Here is a 20,775-nt window from a genome sequence, read left to right on the forward strand (position 1 = left end):
ATCATTCTAGTATTACTGCAGATATATTATGGACATTTTCTGCTCACAAACTATGTCAGGTAACCTGAGGTCAGACTAGGGTAGCTAGGTAGCTACAGCAGCTATGGATAAGGGAAATGTTCAACACAGCAAAGAATGACTATGATTAAATTAATGGAGCTTACCGTCTAATTAGCAAGCTATGTTTTTGGACACCCCTTCAGATGAGTGGATTCGGCTATTCAGCCACACCCGTTGCTGACAAGCACACAGCCATGCAATCTCCATAGACAAACACTGGCAGTAAAATGGCCTTAATGAAGAGCTCAGTGACCTTCAACATGGCACCGTCATAGAGGAGGCCACCTTTCTAGCAAGTCAGTTAGTCAAATTATTGCCCTGCTAAAACTACCCCGTTCATCTGTAATGTTATTGTGAAGTGGAAACAGCTCAACCACAAAGTGGTAGGCCCCACAAGCTCACAGAATGGGACCGCCGAGTGCTGAAGCACGTAGCCAGTAAAATTTGTCTGTCCTCGTTTGCAACACTCATTTTGGAGTTCCAAACTGCCTCTGGAAGCAACGTCAGCACAAGAATTGTTTGTCAGGAACTTGCCTTTCTTTGATTGCTGAAAGCCATACTTTTTCAATAAACATTAATCAAATACAACCACAGACTGTTTGCTCGTTGCTGTTGCTCTAAGAAGGCAATTGTTCCAATTTGTATTTGATTAACGTTTATTGGAAAAGTATGGATTTCAGAAAACAAAGAAAGGCACACCACTGCAGAGGACACTTTTGTAAAAGTTAAACGAGTATATTTATATAATGAATATGAGTTTGGAGGGCTAAAACTATTCAATATCAAAGCATTACACCTGTCTCCTAAAGCTTCTATTATTCTGAAACTGTAACTAAATGCAAACTGGTTTTCCAGTAGTCTACTAAGAGAGACACATCCTATGTTTAAACAGAGGCTCTTTGCTCTTTTAAAGATTAAAACGATCAATTTCCGGTGGATTGACAATGGAACCCTCTTTAAATAATCCTCCTTCTTAAAGGAGGAAGCCATGTTGGCTACGTTTCCAATTGTATCCTCCAGAAGAGGCAGAATATATATTACTGCAAATATCTGTATTTATTTAACCTTTATTTACCTAATATTAATATAATAATATGGCTAAACTCCTGATGTACTGATGGAGGATAAACCAGAGAGAATGTATATGAGTATGTATTTGAGTATCATGTTTATGAAAGACATTGTTTACAATGATGGTAAAATGATGTCATACAAGCAATTAGTCAAGGTGTATGGAGGTGTGTGCTCAATACAAAATGATAACCAACTCAGCTGAGCTCTGCCACAAAATTGGAAGATGCAATTACTTAAAAGAGAAAGTAATGAATTAGTTTGTTCGCATCCAGTTAAAGATGTCTTAAAATGACCAACATAAATCATAAAATGTATCAGTTTCACTTACAGTCAATAAGTTTGACAACTGTGCAGCATAAAATTAAAGATAGTTGGGAACAGATTTTCCTAGTCTCAATATTATGAACTGTTTATGAACTGATGTACAAAACAACAATTGATGCATCAATCCATTCTTTTCAATTTAAGCTATTATACAAAAATTAATGCCTCAAAAACAATGCTCAGTTTATGGGGCATTGAACAGTCAGACCGGTGCAGACTGCCACGTGGAAACAGAATCAATAGAGCATCTCTTCTGGTACTGTCCATCGCTGGCTTGTTTTTGGAGTCCAGTTGAACCTGCAAACTGTGTTGTTGGGAGTCAATAGGAAATATCATTGTGCTCTTGGGTAAAACAACATATTTTGGAGATGGGGAGGTTCAAGTCACTAGTGAGACACCATGGTAGAATGGAGGGATGTATTGCAAGAGGAAATGGTAGAATGATGATTTACTGGGAAAGATGGGTTGATCTGAAGGTTGGAATTAAATGAGGGTTGTAAATACATACACACATGCACAGCATCAAGTTTAGGTTGGAGGTCCTCCAATCAGGAGTGAGGGTGGGGATGTTTTGTGTTTAGTTATGTATGTTTGGTGTTTTGGTTTCACACTGTGAGCGATGTGTGTGTGAACAGTGTGTGTGCTGGTCCTGTTGGTTATGCGTGCGCTCACCCGGTCATCGGGCGGGACTTGGTCCATCCCGCCCTTGGAAAATCCCTTTTGGGCCGGGGGCGGGGGCTTCGGCCTGACGGCGTTTCGGGTGGGGGCGAGAGCACCTTTTGACCAGACCTCTGACGGTAGCGCTATTCATACTGTTTTTGTATTGTATTGTTGTTTTAATAAAACAGTGATATATTTCTTCACAATCGGCCAAACGTTACACTTTAAATATCTCTATTTTACTAGCCATGCACAATAACAAAAGTGTTCTAAATCGTGTGTGAACCTAATTGAAAGATGTACCAGACATTGTTGCTACAGTTGTTTCTGAATTTAAAAGTAATCCAAGAAGTAATCGTCTAGTTTTTCAAAAGCAGGTGTGTGTGTGTGTGAGGTCTCAGTGTTACTCAGGACTCAGTGATGATTAAAGAGAAAGACTTCTGCTGTCTGACTCCCCATGACATCCCCAGAGTGTTCCCCTGCTGTTCCATACACTCAGCAGGCCACCAGGTGTGTGTGCGTGTGTGTGTGACTGTGTATGTGACTGTGTGTGTGTGTTTGTTTGTGTGCCCTCTCTGGATTTGGACAGAGGCTCTTTGTTTGTGGTGCCAAGTCTCAGCTCAGGCGAGGAGGCTGGCACTGGCAGAGCCCTGTTGCACTCTCTCCTTTATTTAATTATTTTGTTTTTCTACTTTCTGTACTAAACTTTTGGTCTTTCTCTCTTGCTCTCTTTCCTGTTTACTTCCCTTCTTTATGTTTTTCCACCTTTCACTTCTTCCGTTCTCTTCTTTCTCATATTCTCTATTTCTTTCTCGCACTCGCTCTTTCTTTAATTCTCTATTTCTCTCTCTTTTTTTCATTCTCCCTCTTTCTCTCATTTTCTCCACCGCTATTTCTGTCTCCATCAATTTCTTCAGTCTCACTCTCTTTCTCTCACACCTCTCTTCCCTAACAAATCTCTCTACTCTACCCACATCCTTTAATTCCCCCTCCTCTCCCTCACTCGCTTCTAATCAAGACTTTAAACTGTATCTGGGTTGATCAGATGTGTATCCCTGTAGGATTAGGAATGGAAAGATTGTGAATGGCCAATGGGATGATTGCACAGACCTCAAGGCCAGGATATGAATGCCCCTGGATAAGGTCTTTCACACTGGTACGAATGCATGGTGGTTAAACCTTGTGTAATCCACAATAATTCCACATAATCAAAGATGCTGTTTAGGGACACATACATGTGTGTGTGTGTACGTGTGCATTCGTTTGCGTGTGTAAGCCTCAGAGCAATACGGTTTTATTGCACTGTGATGAGCTCTTAACCCCTCTTCCTCTTTCCTTCCTTCTACAATTCTATTTCTCCTTTTCCTCTCTCCCCTGCTCTCTCTGTCCTGAATCCCTCCATCCACAACTACCTCCCCCATCTCCCCAACTCTCTCTGTGTCCTAGTCTGGGTAGAGGACAAAGCCATGTCAAAGTAGGATGGAGAAGAGCAGGACCGTCCAGGGACCACTGTTCTCATCCACAGTGATGTGTGTGTGTGTAGTTATGTGCAGTTGTGTGTGTTTCCTTTCTCTCTCCCCCTCTCTCTCTAGTCAGTGAGTGTTGGAATTCCACAGGTGTTGAGGGATTATTACAGTCTCCTTGTTGAGATTCAATTGGCACAGTGGCCAATTTAGGGCAACAGCAATGAGTTCCCTCTCAAAACAAAACCTATTCACCATTGGGATATTAAACATATGAAAACAGGCCCCTGTGCTAATGCCTCAGAATCATACACTTCCGCTTTGATTGTCAGTTTTCCAAGAACTTACCTCTTTTGCAGTTATCTGGGTAGCAACAAATGAAACGGTGAGAACGGATGGGGCTCAAGCATTTCAAATACAGGTGCCAGTTCCATTTGGTGTTTGTTTGTCCACAATCGTTTTTTTTAATGCAGGGAGTGGTCACCTCTAAAAAGTGTAAACACTGGTCATGTTTGCTCTAAATAAGGAGCAGTTCTCTATTTGACACACAGACACACACCACACACATAGACACACACAGTTTATCTCCATATTTATCTCCTCCCTTGTCTCTGTAGCCAGTTGCACCTATGGGCTGGTATGAGATGAGGTGAGCGATGCCATAAATACCTTTGTTTGGGATCTTTGTTTCCACCCCGGAGGACAAGAGACGGTGCACTTCACTGTTCACCCATCCATGCTGGCTGTGTTTGTCAAAGTTAGTCGAACTTTGGGTAAGCTAAGTTTTGTTTGTTGGTCTGTGAATGTTTTACCGCTTGTTAAAGTATACGACCATGAGCCATGTAAAACAATGATTTGTGTTTCAGTGACGTGTTCGGCGCAGGTTTGAAACGCGATCAACGCTGTCTGTGAGACACAGCATTGAAACCGTTTTGTTGGCTGCGTAGGCCTGGAGGGTTAGCGATAAGTGAATTCGTCCATAGTTGCCAATATATCTTGGCTAGTAGAAAGGGTTGGAAGCAATTTTTCAACTAACCAGGGCCTCGTTTCCCAGAGCCTTTGTAGCGTTAATATCATCGTTAGAACCTTCTTACGATGTAGCTTTAGTAGCCCAGGTGTTTTCCATAGCCTTCGTTAGTAAAGCAGCTCTGAAAAACCTTTGCACATCTCTGAGTGATCCAGACCACTCGTAGAGCAGCCAAGGTGCACCGTTAGATGCTTTTTTGCCATTCCGCGTCACTGTATTCATAGAGGATCTATTGAATCTACTGAAATCTATTTCATGTTCAATCAATGGAGTTCTATTTTGCGACTAGGCTACTGTCTGTAAAAAAAAATGTGGGCCTCAATGTGTTTCATGATATGTGACAACATGTGCGCAATGACGTGCCCAATCTGTGATTTTGCTCCTTTATTATTAGGGAAGCATAATGAACCACCTCAATAGCCTTTTTGCAGCCATAAGTGGTAATCTCTCTCTAGGAGCTGATCCGTCATCACTATTGTGGAATAATTCTAATGTTAAGGTAAGATTTGAATGGACAAAGCTGACCCGAGAGCAGCGCTGCCTTTTTTTTGATCCTATCAGTAACGACACATGGTCTAACGACGCACTTAGTGAACGTTCTCTACGTTCTTGTTTGGGGAAACACTTAAAAAGCTGGCTCACAAATAACGTAAATAACGATGCATCTGGTACGATCATCGTAATGCTTAAGTTACATCGCAATTGGGAAACGAGGACCTACTTTCTTCGTTTGGGAGAAAGGTGTATCTTATCAATGTCTATGTTCAGTTGCAGGTGGTTCTCCAAAAACCAGAGAATATTCAGAAAGATAGTACAAATCTAAGTTTTGTATCGAGAAAGAAATGCCTCATGTATGTGTTTGGATCTTTGTTTTGGTCGCACTGTGTGATGCGCTGTCATCTATTTTTACACGTGGCCATGGGCGCGTCGCATAGAAATGACTAGTTCCTGTAAAGATGTTGGGAAATGCAAGATGTCTGGCAGCTGTTATGGCGAGGGAACTCCTCACTTGGTGCAAAACGTGGATTCTACAAACTTTAAAAAATATTCTCTGGTTTTGGGAGAACCACGTGCAACTAAGCACAGACATTTATAAGATAGACTTTACTTCTGAATCAAGAACGAAGAAAGTATTAGCAAAACGTTACTTATTGTTAGTTTGTGTCCCTTATATTAGGTAGGTAGGATAAAAAAAATAGTTGAGTCTGCCCTAAGCGAATGAGCTGGTATTCAGGCAAAATATTTGGTGTTGTTTTGGCAGTCAAACTAGTTTAATTTTCTTTGTTATATGTTTTGTTTGTATATTTGTCTTATTTTGTTACCACTTCCCCAGAGCCTTCCAGGGCTTGTTGTCTTATTTTGTTACCACTTCCCCAGAGCCTTCCAGGGCTTGTTGTCTTTTTGGGGGTTATTTTGGTTAGAGAGCAGTGGCAAGTCTTAAGAATTAATGTGTGTGCTTTTTAGCATGCTAATTATCACAAGTGTGTTATCTTTCAAATAATGTTTCATATTGAGTATGCTATCTAACAAAGAATGTTTCATATTGAGTATGCTATCTAACAAATAATGTTTCATATTGAGTATGCTATCTAACAAAGAATGTTTCATATTGAGTATGCTATCTAACAAATAATGTTTCATATTGAGTATGCTATCTAACAAAGAATGTTTCATATTGAGTATGCTATCTAACAAATAATGTTTCCTATTGAGTATGCTATCTAACAAAGAATGTTTCATATTGAGTATGCTATCTAACAAAGAATGTTTCATATTGAGTATGCTATCTAACAAATAATGTTTCCTATTGAGTATGCTATCTAACAAATAATGTTTCCTATTGAGTATGCTATCTAACAAAGAATGTTTCATATTGAGTATGCTATCTAACAAATAATGTTTCATATTGAGTATGCTATCTAACAAATAATGTTTCATATTGAGTATGCTATCTAACAAAGAATGTTTCATCAGGTCTTACAAATATTTTTAATCACAAGTGTAATATCTTACAATGATTGTGAATATACTTTATCTAAGTTTGCATGATATTCTCCTTGAAGTGTTTTACATGCAAGGTTTGAGTCTTGGAGATTTGGTAGTATTTCTTGCCCTGCTGTCAATCCATTGTTTGTGCCCTCTATGTTAATAAACCTTGGCACTTTGGTTAACTATTGTTCATCTCAATCATTTGACAGACCTGTGCTTAACTTGTCCCGAGGACCTCCCCTCGTGTACAAAAAAGGTGGCGCAGTACCGTTTGCATATCTCTAAAAACACACACTCTCTTTCAGAAACTCCCTCACCTTTTCTGTCTACCCATCTCTCTTTTCTATCTACCCATCTCTCTTTTCTGTCTACCCATCTCTCTTTTCTGTCTACCCATCTCTTTTCTGTCTACCCATCTCTCTTTTCTGTCTACCCATCTCTCTTTTCTGTCTACTCATCTCTCTTTTCTATCTACCCATCTCTCTTTTCTGTCTACCCATCTCTCTTTTCTGTCTACCCATCTCTTTTCTGTCTACCCATCTCTTTTCTGTCTACCCATCTCTTTTCTGTCTACCCATCTCTCTTTTCTATCTACCCATCTCTCTTTTCTATCTACCCATCTCTCTTTTCTATCTACCCATCTCTCTTTTCTGTCTACCCATCTCTCTTTTCTGTCTACCCATCTCTCTTTTCTATCTACCCATCTCTCTTTTCTATCTACCCATCTCTCTTTTCTGTCTACCCATCTCTCTTTTCTGTCTACCCATCTCTCTGTTCTATCTACCCATCTATCATGTCATTATTTCCCTCTCTAAATCTCCATCTACACTCCACAAAGTATAACAGCTACTATGGAAGAATTGACATATCGCCGATTTAAGAGAGTATGGCTTACCAACTTTAAAGGTTTGCACTTTTTTGTAAAATTAATAAAGTCTATTTGATTATGTTGGGTTCTTAAGAAAGTATAAAAGTTTTTATGTTGCTATTATTTAAATAAACTGGTGTTACACATCTACACCCCCCCCCCCCTATCTCTCTTACCGCCCGCCTCTCCCCACAGACTGACAACCACAAACAGCCAGACATTTACTAAACAGACACCCGCGGCACTCCACCCTGCCTCCTGAAGTACAACCTCTCCCTGAGTGTGTCAAGGTTACGCACTCTTCCCCACGGCCTCCATCTTAACCTGTGGATTTACATGTGACAGCAAAGGTCAAGGAATGAATGTGCTGGGACGTTGTCCAGTTGGAAGGCAGATAAAATGGCCTCTGGGTCAAAGTCAGTATTGTTTGTTATAATTGCAACAACCAACACGCCACCGAACAAAGGCCAATGGCCTTGGTTTCTATACTGGCAACTTCTGTTTCAAATGTGAGAATGAATGTACAAACACAGTTCTTTATGCTCGCTTCAACAGCTTTTCGTGATATTATTTAGCTTCAAAGGTGCAGGATTTCTTTCAAATCAACCAACAAGTGAGAAAGTAAGTGCAGCAGAGAGAAAGAAAATGATCTTTATTCATTAATTGTCCTCGTTCTTTTCCATTCCACTCCACACTGTTATTACTGTCAACTTCTTTTCCATTCCACTACACACTGTTATTACCGTCAACGTCAGACAGATTCTTTCTTTCAGGGGCCTTGTCGTCAAAATGACCAAGCTGTATAGGTGAAGGTTGAATAAATAAATAAATGACATTTCACAGATCCCCCTCCTCCTCCCCAACCCCTCCCATCCTCAGCCCCCTCTCCACTCACCTGCCTCATTCCTCCTGTGTACCTCCCCTTGGGCAGGTAAACCAGTCGTGTATATAAATATATTCAAACCTCAGTTAGCTATCCAGGGAGCTCTGGGGTGACTCGAGACGTCGAGAAGTGAGAGAGAGAAGTGTAAACGTGTAACAGGTGGAGTTTCTCAGGATAAGGAGCAAGTATATTCTCTTTACAAACCACTGGGATTGAGAGTCCTAGAACAGCAGTGCAAGGATGGGGCTTGGAGTAAGTCTGGATTTCACTTTTAAGTATCAGGATTTGGATTTACTTATATTGTGTCCTTTCAACTTTAAAAAAAATCTGTTGTTTTGTTTTGCAGTTCATATTAAAAGTTTAGCCCTCGGGTCATGGCTGCTTCTTAGTTTTAAAAAATAAAGTTCTATATTTGATAAAGTTCTGAATGCACTCCTTATCTAAGCCCTCATTAGGAAAGAGGCACATCGATAGTTCACACTCTCTCATCATTAACGTGCCTTCTGATATACAGAAGGGGAAAGATGATTATAAGCTGGCGGCGACCTCCGAGGACAATGGAAATAAAAAGAGCAAAAAGGAGGTGAAGAAAGCAAAGGAGAAGAAGGACATGGACGATCTGAAAAAGGAAGTTGACCTGGTGAGGAAAACTGATTATTTATTAAATTACTAATTATATTCATCTCATTGTGTTGACATGAACAATGCACATTTATCCATATACAATTTACACATCAAAGCACTGGAGTTGGCTGCAAAAATGTTAATCCGTAGTCCCAGAGATGATTTAAATAGTGTGATATAGCATCAAAACTATCAGCATTTTCAGGAAGAAAAGACTAAGGTAAACAGTAAGCCTATTCATCTCTATGGATCAGAAAAGGTACAACACACAATGTTTCAAATGTGCAGCAAGCTCTGTAGTTTCTAGACTTGCATTTGGGTACTCATTAGTAATTTAATTGACTTACTATTACTCTGCAGTGAGCCTTGGGTTTCAAAACCCCAATGGCCTGCGTTTAAACTTCAGAGGAACAGTAGCATATCTTTGGAAACGGCTTTTTTAAATACAAGGAGCCGAATAAAAACGTGTGTGTCCTGTGCAGAACTTTTTCAGGGCAGAAATGTGAACCAGACAATTCCATCCATCATAAAGAAACACATGACTTATCTTTGGTTTATGTTGAAACCGATGCAGCATAACCTCATCATACCTAGGATCATTTCAAATTGTCAGAGGAATGTGTTTCATTAACTATGCATGTGCTGCATATACTTTCGCCATGGGGGAAAAGTTGAGAGAACTCCCTAGTTCAACAAGCAACTGTTTCTTTCTTTCTCAATCTCTCTCTCCCTCTCTCTGATTTAGGATGACCACAAGTTGACCTTGGATGAACTTCATAAGAAATACGGCACAGACTTAGCCAGGGTGAGTGAGTGAATATGTGTGTGCCCCTGTTTTTTAAAACTGACAACCAGTTGTATCAGCTGCTCCTACGGATGATTTCTGACTGTAATTTGAAGCGCATTGAGGTCGTGGAGGTTACGGCACGAGGTCATATCGTAGGTAGAACTTCATCTGCCTTCTAAGTCATGATCACATCACTATCTACCACTGAATCTTTGAACATGAAACACATCTATGTCTTCCTAAAGTTTACACAGAGTTTGGAATTAAGCATATATTTTCCGTTTGTGTGACTCCCATTACATTCTTTTCATTTTATTTTTTGAATCCTTTATTTAACCCGAGTGGTCACATTGAGATGTACATCTCTTTTACAAGTGAGCCGTGGCCAGAAAAGTGGCATACATAGTATACACAGCATAAAAACACAACATTAGACATGCCAGTGAGTGGAAGTTAAAACGCTGCATAGAACACATGGATGAGACTTTCTCCATTTGTGTGACAGCAAGTCAGATTCACATGAACATTTTTTAACAAGCCATAGGGTAGGTCTAATGCAGGGGACACAATATCTGCAATATCAGCTTTGTGTGGAGTACAATTAGGACAGGCCTAAACATTGTTTTGTGTGGAAAGGATAACAGTTAAATACTATTTTGGTGATGGTGCACAGATAATGATCTGTTGATATTTGATCCAGGGATTAAGCAGAATTTCCACTACAAGGGCCACATTCACACGGGAACATTGAAAGCACTATGTAGTGATGAGGGGCGAGGTATGGGGGGGGGGGGGGGGGGTTCCGTAGGTAATCACTCTACTGCCTCTTACTCTGCCTCTTCCTGCTTTCCTCCCTCCTCCTTTCTCTTCACTCTACCTTTCCCTCTCTCCTTCTCTCTCATCACTCCCCCATCCAGGGTCTATCCTCAGCTCGGGCTAAGGAGATCCTTCTTCGTGATGGCCCCAACACCCTGACCCCTCCTCCCACTACCCCTGAGTGGGTGAAGTTCTGCAGGCAGCTCTTTGGTGGGTTCTCTATGCTCCTATGGATTGGTGCTATGCTCTGCTTCCTGGCCTACGGAATCCAGGCCGCCTCCGAGGATGAGCCGGCCAATGATAATGTGAGAATTATAGAATTCTGAGATAATTTGAGACTTAACAAAAACTACAATGCCTCTAGTGCCTGAAAGGGTTTTCTCACTTAACCGTAACGTAATAGTCTCATAGTCTTTCTCCCTCTTCGTTTCTGTCCCTCACAGTTGTACCTGGGTGTGGTGCTCTCTGTTGTCGTCATTGTCACTGGCTGTTTCTCCTACTACCAAGAGGCCAAGAGCTCAAAGATCATGGACTCCTTCAAGAACCTGGTCCCACAGGTTAGACTTCTGAGACCTCTGAGAAGAACTTGATTGTATTGTCATGTCTACAGATTGTAATCCTGTCACCTGCCTTGTAGCAAGCCCTGGTTGTCCGTGACGGTGAGAAGAAGAACATCAACGCTGAAGAAGTGGTGGTTGGAGATCTGGTGGAGGTGAAAGGAGGAGATAGGATCCCAGCTGATTTGCGTATTGTCTCTGCCAGCGGCTGCAAGGTGAGTACTTTACAATCCCAAAAAACTTGCCGGAGACCAAAACGAATAAAAACAGCACAAAATGTTGTCATATTATATGACAAACTGTCCTGAACTGTTTCGGATGGGAAGCATGCGGACACCTTTAGTGTCATTCAATGTTGTATTAATGCAATTCTCTTTTCCCACTCAGGTGGACAACTCCTCCCTCACTGGTGAATCTGAGCCCCAGACACGTACTCCGGATTTCTCCAATGACAACCCCCTGGAGACAAGGAACATTGCCTTCTTCTCTACCAACTGTGTTGAAGGTAAATACCTTCAGTAACTAGCCGTAGTGATTTAATAGTTCAAATAACTTGAAATGTATCACTTAGCCATTTTGTGATTCTAAACCATATTCTTCATGTTTTGTCAGGAACTGCCAGAGGTATCGTCATCAACACTGGTGACCACACTGTCATGGGTCGTATCGCCACCTTGGCCACGAGTCTGGAGGGTGGGAAGACGCCTATAGCCAAAGAGATTGAGCACTTTATCCACATCATCACCGGTGTGGCCGTCTTCCTGGGCGTGTCTTTCTTCGTCCTCTCCCTCATTCTGGGATATGGTTGGCTGGAAGCTGTCATCTTCCTCATCGGAATCATCGTTGCTAATGTGCCAGAGGGTCTCCTGGCTACTGTAACTGTGAGTACTGATGAAATGTCATGTTTAACAAAAACTTCAGTCCTAACAACAAAACTTGTTGATTATTTAACTGTCTAATATGGCTTTCTATCGTAGGTGTGCTTAACTCTGACTGCCAAACGTATGGCCAAGAAGAACTGCCTGGTGAAGAATCTTGAAGCTGTTGAGACCCTTGGCTCCACCTCCACCATTTGCTCTGACAAGACCGGAACCCTGACTCAGAACAGAATGACCGTGGCTCACATGTGGTTCGACAACCAGATCCATGAGGCTGACACCACAGAGAATCAGAGTGGTACCTGCTTCGACAAAAGCTCTGCCACCTGGGCTTCCCTGGCTAGAGTCGCTGGCCTGTGCAACCGCGCCGTCTTCCTGGCAGAACAGAACAACGTACCTATCCTCAAGAGAGATGTGGCTGGTGATGCTTCAGAGTCTGCCCTGCTGAAGTGTATCGAGCTGTGCTGCGGGTCTGTCAAAGACATGAGAGAAAAGTACAGCAAGATCGCTGAGATTCCCTTCAACTCCACCAACAAATATCAGGTAACCACATGCACTCTCTGTGGTATCTGTGGGTTAACAACGGGTTAAACTTAGTTGTAGAAGGTGGTGTGATAGACTCAAAATCAGGATGGATGGATGGCTTTTCTCAATCAGCTTGGAAATGCCACTTTGTATTGACATCCAATAAGTTGCCAGAACTTTCGTTTTCCTGGCACTGTGGGCTACTTACTGGTCATTTCCTGCTAATTTAAATTTAAACTCTCTTCATGGTGTCATCTGATAAAAAACCAATTCATTTCGCCCCTAGCTCTCCATTCATAAGAACATTGTGGCCGGAGAGTCCAATCACCTACTGGTGATGAAGGGAGCCCCTGAGAGGATTCTGGACCGCTGCTCCACCATTTTGATCCAGGGCAAAGAACAGCCTCTGGATGACGTGTTGAAGGAAGCCTTCCAGAACGCTTACGAAGAGCTGGGAGGGCTGGGAGAGAGAGTGCTGGGTAAGAGGGCACCAATATGGGAAAATATGCATTCAAAGGTTTTGGACTGAATGAAAAGTCTAGAACAGTGGTATTCAAAATGTTTCAGTGGGGAACCCATTTTTTCAACCAGAATTTCTTGTGACCCCACCCCAAATCTAATGACATAACATAGAGGCAATCTGGAGTTACTACATCTTTTATCCTCAATTTGTTGACGTATTGATAAGTACCTATTGATTCTTGAAGATTATAACTGAATAAATGCCTAATTAGTTCAACTGTCGTAAACCATCATAACCCAAAATATAAGCTTTTTTTTACTCCAATGTTTGTAAACAAAGTAAATGTAAAACAACACTGAATAGCCTCAAAACGTGGTTAAACTATCATTTTGATATCATGGATGGTCAATCCTTACATCCATAGCTCTGTCTATGAGGGTTATCATTTCTCCAGCCCCATCCCTCAGCTTTTTACCGAACCAGCTGTGGGGAGCCCGCTTTGTTATTGTTTCAACTGCTGATTGCCACTTTAAATTTTAACATCAACAAATAACCTTCAATTCATGACATTTTCAAAATTAAAAGAAACCAATAACAAAATTATCTTTCTTAAAACATTTTGTATATTGTCCCAACATAATCTGTACTCTTCATTTATTTCTTTGTGACTACAATCCAGTTCGACCCTGACTGGTCTAGAACATGAAGAATTTGTTGTGGCGTGTCTCTGACTCTGTGTCTTTTTCAGGTTTCTGTCATTTCCAGCTTCCTGATGACCAGTTCGCTGAGGGCTTCCAGTTCGATTGTGAAGAGGTGAACTTCCCAACTGAGAATCTGTGCTTCGTTGGCCTAATGTCCATGATTGACCCTCCCCGTGCTGCTGTGCCTGACGCTGTGGGCAAGTGCAGGAGTGCTGGAATCAAGGTATGGCAATATCATACTAAACACAAGACTCTTCAGTCAATCCACATAGCAGCCACTGTGATCAGACCACTCCTCTTCCCTTCCTTCCCTTAGGTTATCATGGTCACTGGTGATCATCCCATCACTGCTAAGGCCATTGCCAAGGGTGTGGGCATCATTTCTGAAGGAAACGAGACTGTTGAGGACATCGCTGCTCGTCTGAAAATCCCAGTTTCTGAGGTCAATCCAAGGTATTTGCAATTTGTTTGGGATCATTTCAGTTATGTCATCATACTGTCTACACTTAAAGAGGAGTGACAGAAACATTTATTTTGCCTTTTTGGGGCATCATCAGAACAGACCAATACAAGCCCCTATATTTAGCTTATATTTGTACCCTCCAGAGATGCCAAGGCCTGTGTTGTCCACGGTGGAGAGCTGAAGGACCTGTCAGCCGAACAGTTGGATGACATTTTGGCCCATCACACTGAGATTGTGTTTGCCAGAACATCTCCTCAGCAGAAGCTGATCATTGTGGAGGGTTGCCAGCGTCAGGTACTATTTTATTGAAATAATTCATGCTCATGAGTCAGTCAGGATGATTGCATCTTACTTTTGGAGTTTCTAACATCTGTAAACACCTATCCTCCTTATCCACAGGGTGCTATTGTAGCTGTGACAGGTGATGGTGTGAATGATTCTCCTGCTCTGAAGAAGGCTGACATAGGTGTTGCAATGGGTATCTCTGGATCTGATGTCTCCAAGCAGGCTGCAGACATGATCCTCCTGGATGACAACTTTGCCTCCATCGTGACTGGTGTTGAAGAGGGTAAGAGAAGCTCTGGCAATGACCATCAATCTGCTGGGTTTTTCCATCCTTCTCTCATCACCCTGACTATTCCTTCCCCCCATCCTCTATTCCCCTCAGGCCGTCTGATCTTTGACAACTTGAAGAAGTCCATCGCCTACACCCTGACCAGTAATATTCCAGAAATCTCACCCTTCCTCCTCTTCATCATCGCCAACATTCCACTGCCCCTAGGAACCGTCACCATCCTCTGTATTGACCTGGGAACTGATATGGTGGGTCTTTCAGATGTGGATACTCCTCCTTTGTGAACAATCTGATCATGTGTTCTGCTGCGTTATGAAGAACAATGTACATGATCATTTTAGAGTTTGTTTGGAAGGTCTTTGAAAACATCAAAGTTACCAACGATGATCTTTCCCATCATTACCTTCAAGGTCCCAGCTATCTCCCTGGCCTATGAAGAAGCTGAGAACGACATCATGAAGCGACAGCCCAGAAACCCCAAAACTGACAAACTGGTGAATGAGAGGCTCATTAGCATAGCCTACGGTCAAATTGGTAAGGAGTAAATTTGGCCCTTCTTCTGTTTTGCCTGCCTTTACCGGGTCTTGTTGCGTTGTATGTTGGCCAATCAGTTACATAGCAAATGAACAATCTGATCAATGTCTCTTCACTGACAAAAATACTCTCCTCATTTTTACTCTTCACAGGTATGATGCAGGCCACAGCCGGTTTCTTCACATACTTTGTTATCCTGGCTGAGAACGGGTTCTTGCCAATGGATTTGCTGGGTATGCGTGTGGACTGGGACAACAAGATAATGAACGACATGGAGGACAGCTACGGCCAGCAGTGGGTAAGTACACAAACACCACTCTGCTTTTTGTTGTACTAACGGATTAGCATTGGCCTTGTTTTGATCTGATAGGTTCTCGATAAGAGCTTTTTCAATCTCTCTCCCAATTTTTTTGTTTAGTTTATTCCAGCATACATGGCAGCTGAAAGCTGAATTGCGTATGTATCTGGAAATTCAAGATAACAAAATAAATCAGTAAATCTGAGACATTATCAAGAAAGTTGAGAAGTCATGGATGGGATCACGGATCAGGGTTGATGCACAGCTTGCATTTCGGATAGTCAGCAGAGGAAGTATCGATTGTCTTGAGAAAGACAGAGCACCTCAGTCACAGTCAGGGATTCAGACAGACAGGTCCGTAGCCCCAGCAGTGCACCTCACCGGCCCCAACAGTCCTCTCCGTTATTTTGGGCTTCGTCGATAGCTTGCTACTATTCCTCCAGAACTACCATTTGTGAATGCCACTGCTGCCGCCGGCACACAGGTTCACCACACATTTGGTAACAGAGTAGTCAGTAATCTTCACTACTGTAATGTACAAATGTAAGAAACATATGTCCTCTCACTCTTCTTTTTACCATATGTCTCTCTACACACTCTCTCTCTTTCTATGGTCTATGATGCATCCTTCAGACATATGAGCGCAGAAAGATTGTGGAGTTCACCTGCCACACAGCCTTCTTCGCCAGTATTGTAGTTGTACAGTGGGCTGATTTGATCATCTGTAAGACCAGGAGGAACTCCATCCTTCAGCAGGGAATGAAGTGAGTACACATATCGATCTTTGTGGTCTTGGTCTAGGTCTGCATCCTAAGAGTTTTTTTCTGAAACTTGATCTTCACTGCTCTGGTCTTGACTTACACATCACCAGAATCAGAATCAACTTTATTCACCAAGTACATTTACACATACTCACAATTGTACTTGGTGATATGGTGCTGCTAGCAATAGACAACATTAAAGGCCAGAATACATACAGAACCATTTACACAAAGTGTATATACATTATATACATTACCCCCTTTCTTTGGGAGAGTGTGTCCCCACATTTCTCTATACCATGTCCCTGACATGTTCCAACCTCTCCGGTGACCTCATGGCCACCATCCCATTTCTGACACCAATGTAGCAAATTCAGGGGGTAGTCCCAACCGGAACTCGAAACCAGGTCCAGTGACTGTCAAGTCAACACTTATACCTGAACCTCTAGACAAGGTCGCTAAGTGTTGGATACTTGATGCAGTGTGCATCACAGATTGCATAGTGCCTTGGTCACTACTGGCCAGTTGGTGAGGGCCACAGCCTTGGGGAAAGAAACTGTTCAGGTGGGGGGTGGTTTTGGTCACGATGAAGCTGAACTGTTTGCCAGAGGGGAGTTAATGTGCATACAGCCCTGCAACTGACTTCTAAATCAATATCCACCCTGTTGGTATCAAATCCATGATTTTTTCCCCTTTTTTTTCTCCCATCTCAGGAACCGTATTCTCATCTTCGGACTGTTTGAGGAAACTGCCCTGGCTGTCTTCCTGTCCTACTGTCCTGGAATGGATGTCGCCCTCAGAATGTACCCCCTCAAGTGAGTAGACCCTTCTGATTCTCTTCTGTATATCAGCTTGGAACAAAGCTCACCCGTTTTAAAAGATGAGTGGTAAAATGGATGGATATTACAATGGGTGGAGGAGACTACTGTGGCCTCAGAATCAGTTGGGGTTCACTAGTTAGCTGAAGTGTAATGGGGTTTACTGCCCAACCAAGAGAGAAAATAACATTTGACATTTAGGGGCCCTGTAAGCGCATTACCTCGCTGTTTTACGCTCAACTTAATCTCTTTATTCTTTTCTTCTCTCTTTCCTTCTCTCTTTCCTCAGGCCTTGCTGGTGGTTCTGTGCCTTACCCTACTCTCTGCTCATCTTCCTCTATGATGAGGGTAGGAGATACATCCTGCGACGAAACCCAGGAGGTAAGTGCTCAGGGACTATGGACAAAAACAATCTGTTAAGATAGCGTCGCCAATTTTACATCAAAGTTAATTATTGTGTGACAATGGCATGTAGGATTGGGAAGGACAAATTATTTAATTTGTCTCATGGGGATTTTCAGTGACGAGATGAAATCTAGCTAATTGTGTTCTTCTCTCTGAATGTTCTCTTCTTTAAGGTTGGGTGGAACAGGAGACCTACTACTGACAAAAAGAGGCTATCCCCAGGATCACTCAACGTCACTCTGCTGCTACATCTCAACCAACAACATTACACTACATTTCAATATGCTACATTACCATTACATCCAATGAACACTGTGATGGTGCACTCAGCTGCATTGAGGAGTTCTTAATTGTGATAATGCAAATTGAAATAAACATCACTTCAACACTAATGCTTAAGACTGTATTCATTTTTTGTTGTCTGAATTATTTTGATTTATTGGTTTGGATTTAATGTAAGACATGTAGGCTTAAATTGTGTTGCATATATGGGAGAAATAACCTAGTATAGTTGTGTCTTATTTGTTTAAAGTAAATGTCCAGTGTTTGCATAGTTCTATGAAATATGACTTATAATGAATTACAATATGAGTGAAATAGTTTTTACTTCCAAAAAGTTGTATTGAAGTATGTTAAAAAGCAGCTTTTCTGTGTTTGAATGGTGTGGGCGTACAACAAAAGAATGGTGTGGTCGTATACCGGTCAATTAAAATATTCAACAGCTGATTGGCCAGCTCTGCCAATATGTCAACGTCATGTCATGGTATATGAGGAAATAGCAAGCATTTTTTAAACACTGTTTGAGGTGGGGCTTTTTTTCTCTAATTTATGCTTTGGCCAGAAATATGAGTGAGTATACAATGAGTCATCAACATTATTTGGGTGTGAGTTAATAGAACATGAACTTTTAAAAATGAGATTTTAACTTTATAGTTACTTTTAAGGTCAGATGTTTTTATCTCAATATCAAATCGTTTCTGGTTAACAATTAAGTACCTTACTGTGATTGTTTTCAATTAAAATGGTAAAAAATAAACAAAAATAGCTTCTTTAAGAAAAAATAGCACAGCCGAGAGCTGCCCAGTGACACGAGCCCACCAGACGAGCTAAACTACTTCTATGCTCGCTTCAAGGCAAATAACACTGAAACATTTATTTTTATTTATTTATTTCACCTTTATTTAACCAGGTAGGCAAGTTGAGAACAAGTTCTCATTTACAATTGCGACCTGGCCAAGATAAAGCAAAGCAGTTCGACACATACAACGACACAGAGTTACAAATGGAGTAAAACAAACATACAGTCAATAATACAGTATAAACAAGTCTATATACGATGTGAGCAAATGAGGTGAGATAAGGGAGGTAAAGGCAAAAAAAGGCCATGGTGGCAAAGTAAATACAATATAGCAAGTAAAACACTGGAATGGTAGATTTGCAATGGAATAATGTGCAAAGTAGAAATAAAAATAATGGGGTGCAAAGGAGCAAAATAAATTAATTAATTAAATACAGTAGGGAAAGAGGTAGTTGTTTGGGCTAAATTATAGGTGGGCTATGTACAGGTGCAGTAATCTGTGAGCTGCTCTGACAGTTGGTGCTTAAAGCTAGTGAGGGAGATAAGTGTTTCCAGTTTCAGAGATTTTTGTAGTTCGTTCCAGTCATTGGCAGCAGAGAACTGGAAGGAGAGGCGGCCAAAGAAAGAATTGGTTTTGGGGGTGACTAGAGAGATATACCTGCTGGAGCGTGTGCTACAGGTGGGAGATGCTATGGTGACCAGCGAGCTGAGATAAGGGGGGACTTTACCTAGCAGGGTCTTGTAGATGACATGGAGCCAGTGGGTTTGGCGACGAGTATGAAGCGAGGGCCCGCCAACGAGAGCGTACAGGTCGCAATGGTGGGTAGTATATGGGGCTTTGGTGACAAAACGGATTGCACTGTGATAGACTGCATCCAATTTGTTGAGTAGGGTATTGGAGGCTATTTTGTAAATGACATCGCCAAAGTCGAGGATTGGTAGGATGGTCAGTTTTACAAGGGTATGTTTGGCAGCATGAGTGAAGGATGCTTTGTTACGAAATAGGAAGCCAATTCTAGATTTAACTTTGGATTGGAGATGTTTGATATGGATCTGGAAGGAGAGTTTACAGTCTAACCAGACACCTAAGTATTTGTAGTTGTCCACGTATTCTAAGTCAGAGCCGTCCAGAGTAGTGATGTTGGACAGGCGGGTAGGTGCAGGTAGCGATCGGTTGAAGAGCATGCATTTAGTTTTACTTGTATTTAAGAGCAATTGGAGGCCACGGAAGGAGAGTTGTATGGCATTGAAGCTTGACTGGAGGGTTGTTAACACAGTGTCCAGAGAAGGACCAGAAGTATACAGAATGGTGTCGTCTGCGTAGAGGTGGATTAGAGACTCACCAGCAGCAAGAGCGACCTCATTGATGTATACAGAGAAGAGAGTCGGTCCAAGAAGGGAACCCTGTGGCACCCCCATAGAGACTGCCAGAGGTCCGGACAGCAGACCCTGCGATTTGAGACACTGAACTCTTTCAGAGAAGTAGTTGGTGAACCAGGCGAGGCAATCATTTGAGAAACCAAGGCTGTCGAGTCTGCCGATGAGGATGTGGTGATTGACAGAGTCGAAAGCCTTGGCCAGATCAATGAATACGGCTGCACAGTAATGTTTCTTATCGATGGCGTTTAAGATATCGTTTAGGACCTTGAGCGTGGCTGAGGTGCACCCATGACCAGCTCTGAAACCAGATTGCATAGCAGAGAAGGTATGGTGAGATTCGAAATGGTCGGTAATCTGTTTGTTGACTTGGCTTTCGAAGACCTTAGAAAGGCATGGTAGGATAGATATAGGTCTGTAGCAGTTTGGGTCAAGAGTGTCCCCCCCTTTGAAGAGGGGGATGACCGCAGCTGCTTTCCAATCTTTGGGAATCTCAGACGACACGAAAGAGAGGTTGAACAGGCTAGTAATAGGGGTGGCAACAATTTCGGCAGATAATTTTAGAAAGAAAGGGTCCAGATTGTCTAGCCCGGCTGATTTGTAGGGGTCCAGATTTTGCAGCTCTTTCAGAACATCAGCTGAACGGATTTGGGAGAAGGAGAAATGGGGAAGTTGACCGGGGTAGGAGTAGCCAGGTGGAAAGCATGGCCAGCCGTAGAAAAATGCTTATTGAAATTCTCAATTATGGTGGATTTATCAGTGGTGACA

General features: G+C 42.0%; 1 protein-coding gene across 3 annotated transcripts; it reads left to right on the forward strand.

The window, feature by feature from the left end:
• Nucleotides 1-4,143: 4,143 nt before the first annotated feature.
• LOC110495658 (sodium/potassium-transporting ATPase subunit alpha-1) lies at nucleotides 4,144-17,944 on the forward strand. 3 transcript variants are annotated; one of them, XM_036952000.1, is made up of 22 exons: nucleotides 4,144-4,354; nucleotides 7,661-8,086; nucleotides 8,863-8,988; nucleotides 9,718-9,777; nucleotides 10,677-10,880; nucleotides 11,019-11,132; nucleotides 11,213-11,347; nucleotides 11,520-11,637; nucleotides 11,745-12,013; nucleotides 12,110-12,553; nucleotides 12,822-13,014; nucleotides 13,747-13,922; nucleotides 14,016-14,152; nucleotides 14,306-14,456; nucleotides 14,562-14,730; nucleotides 14,830-14,984; nucleotides 15,147-15,270; nucleotides 15,423-15,568; nucleotides 16,202-16,332; nucleotides 17,043-17,144; nucleotides 17,437-17,528; nucleotides 17,726-17,944. In XM_036952000.1, the coding sequence occupies exons 2-22, from the start codon at nucleotides 7,985-7,987 to the stop codon at nucleotides 17,752-17,754; spliced, it is 3,177 nt and encodes a 1,058-aa protein (XP_036807895.1). In that variant the 5' UTR covers nucleotides 4,144-4,354; nucleotides 7,661-7,984; the 3' UTR covers nucleotides 17,755-17,944. The 3 variants fall into 3 exon arrangements, with proteins under 3 accessions (XP_036807895.1, XP_036807897.1, XP_036807896.1); XM_036952002.1 differs by lacking the exon at nucleotides 7,661-8,086 and having other exon boundaries at nucleotides 4,145-4,354; XM_036952001.1 differs by lacking the exons at nucleotides 4,144-4,354; nucleotides 7,661-8,086 and adding an exon at nucleotides 8,419-8,600.
• The last annotated feature ends 2,831 nt before the right edge of the window (nucleotides 17,945-20,775 follow it).

Source organism: Oncorhynchus mykiss, chromosome 18 (assembly GCF_013265735.2).
Source record: "Oncorhynchus mykiss isolate Arlee chromosome 18, USDA_OmykA_1.1, whole genome shotgun sequence".
Classification (NCBI taxonomy): domain Eukaryota; kingdom Metazoa; phylum Chordata; class Actinopteri; order Salmoniformes; family Salmonidae; genus Oncorhynchus; species Oncorhynchus mykiss.

Coding starts and splice junctions, on each gene's coding strand:
- LOC110495658 (XM_036952000.1), top strand. CDS start 7,985: ATGTACAAACACAGTTCTTTATGCTCGCTTCAACAGCTTTTCGTGATA. Junction 14,153..14,305: donor GTTTCTGAGGTCAATCCAAG/GTATTTGCAATT, acceptor TGTACCCTCCAG/AGATGCCAAGGCCTGTGTTG. Junction 17,145..17,436: donor CTCAGAATGTACCCCCTCAA/GTGAGTAGACCC, acceptor CTCTTTCCTCAG/GCCTTGCTGGTGGTTCTGTG.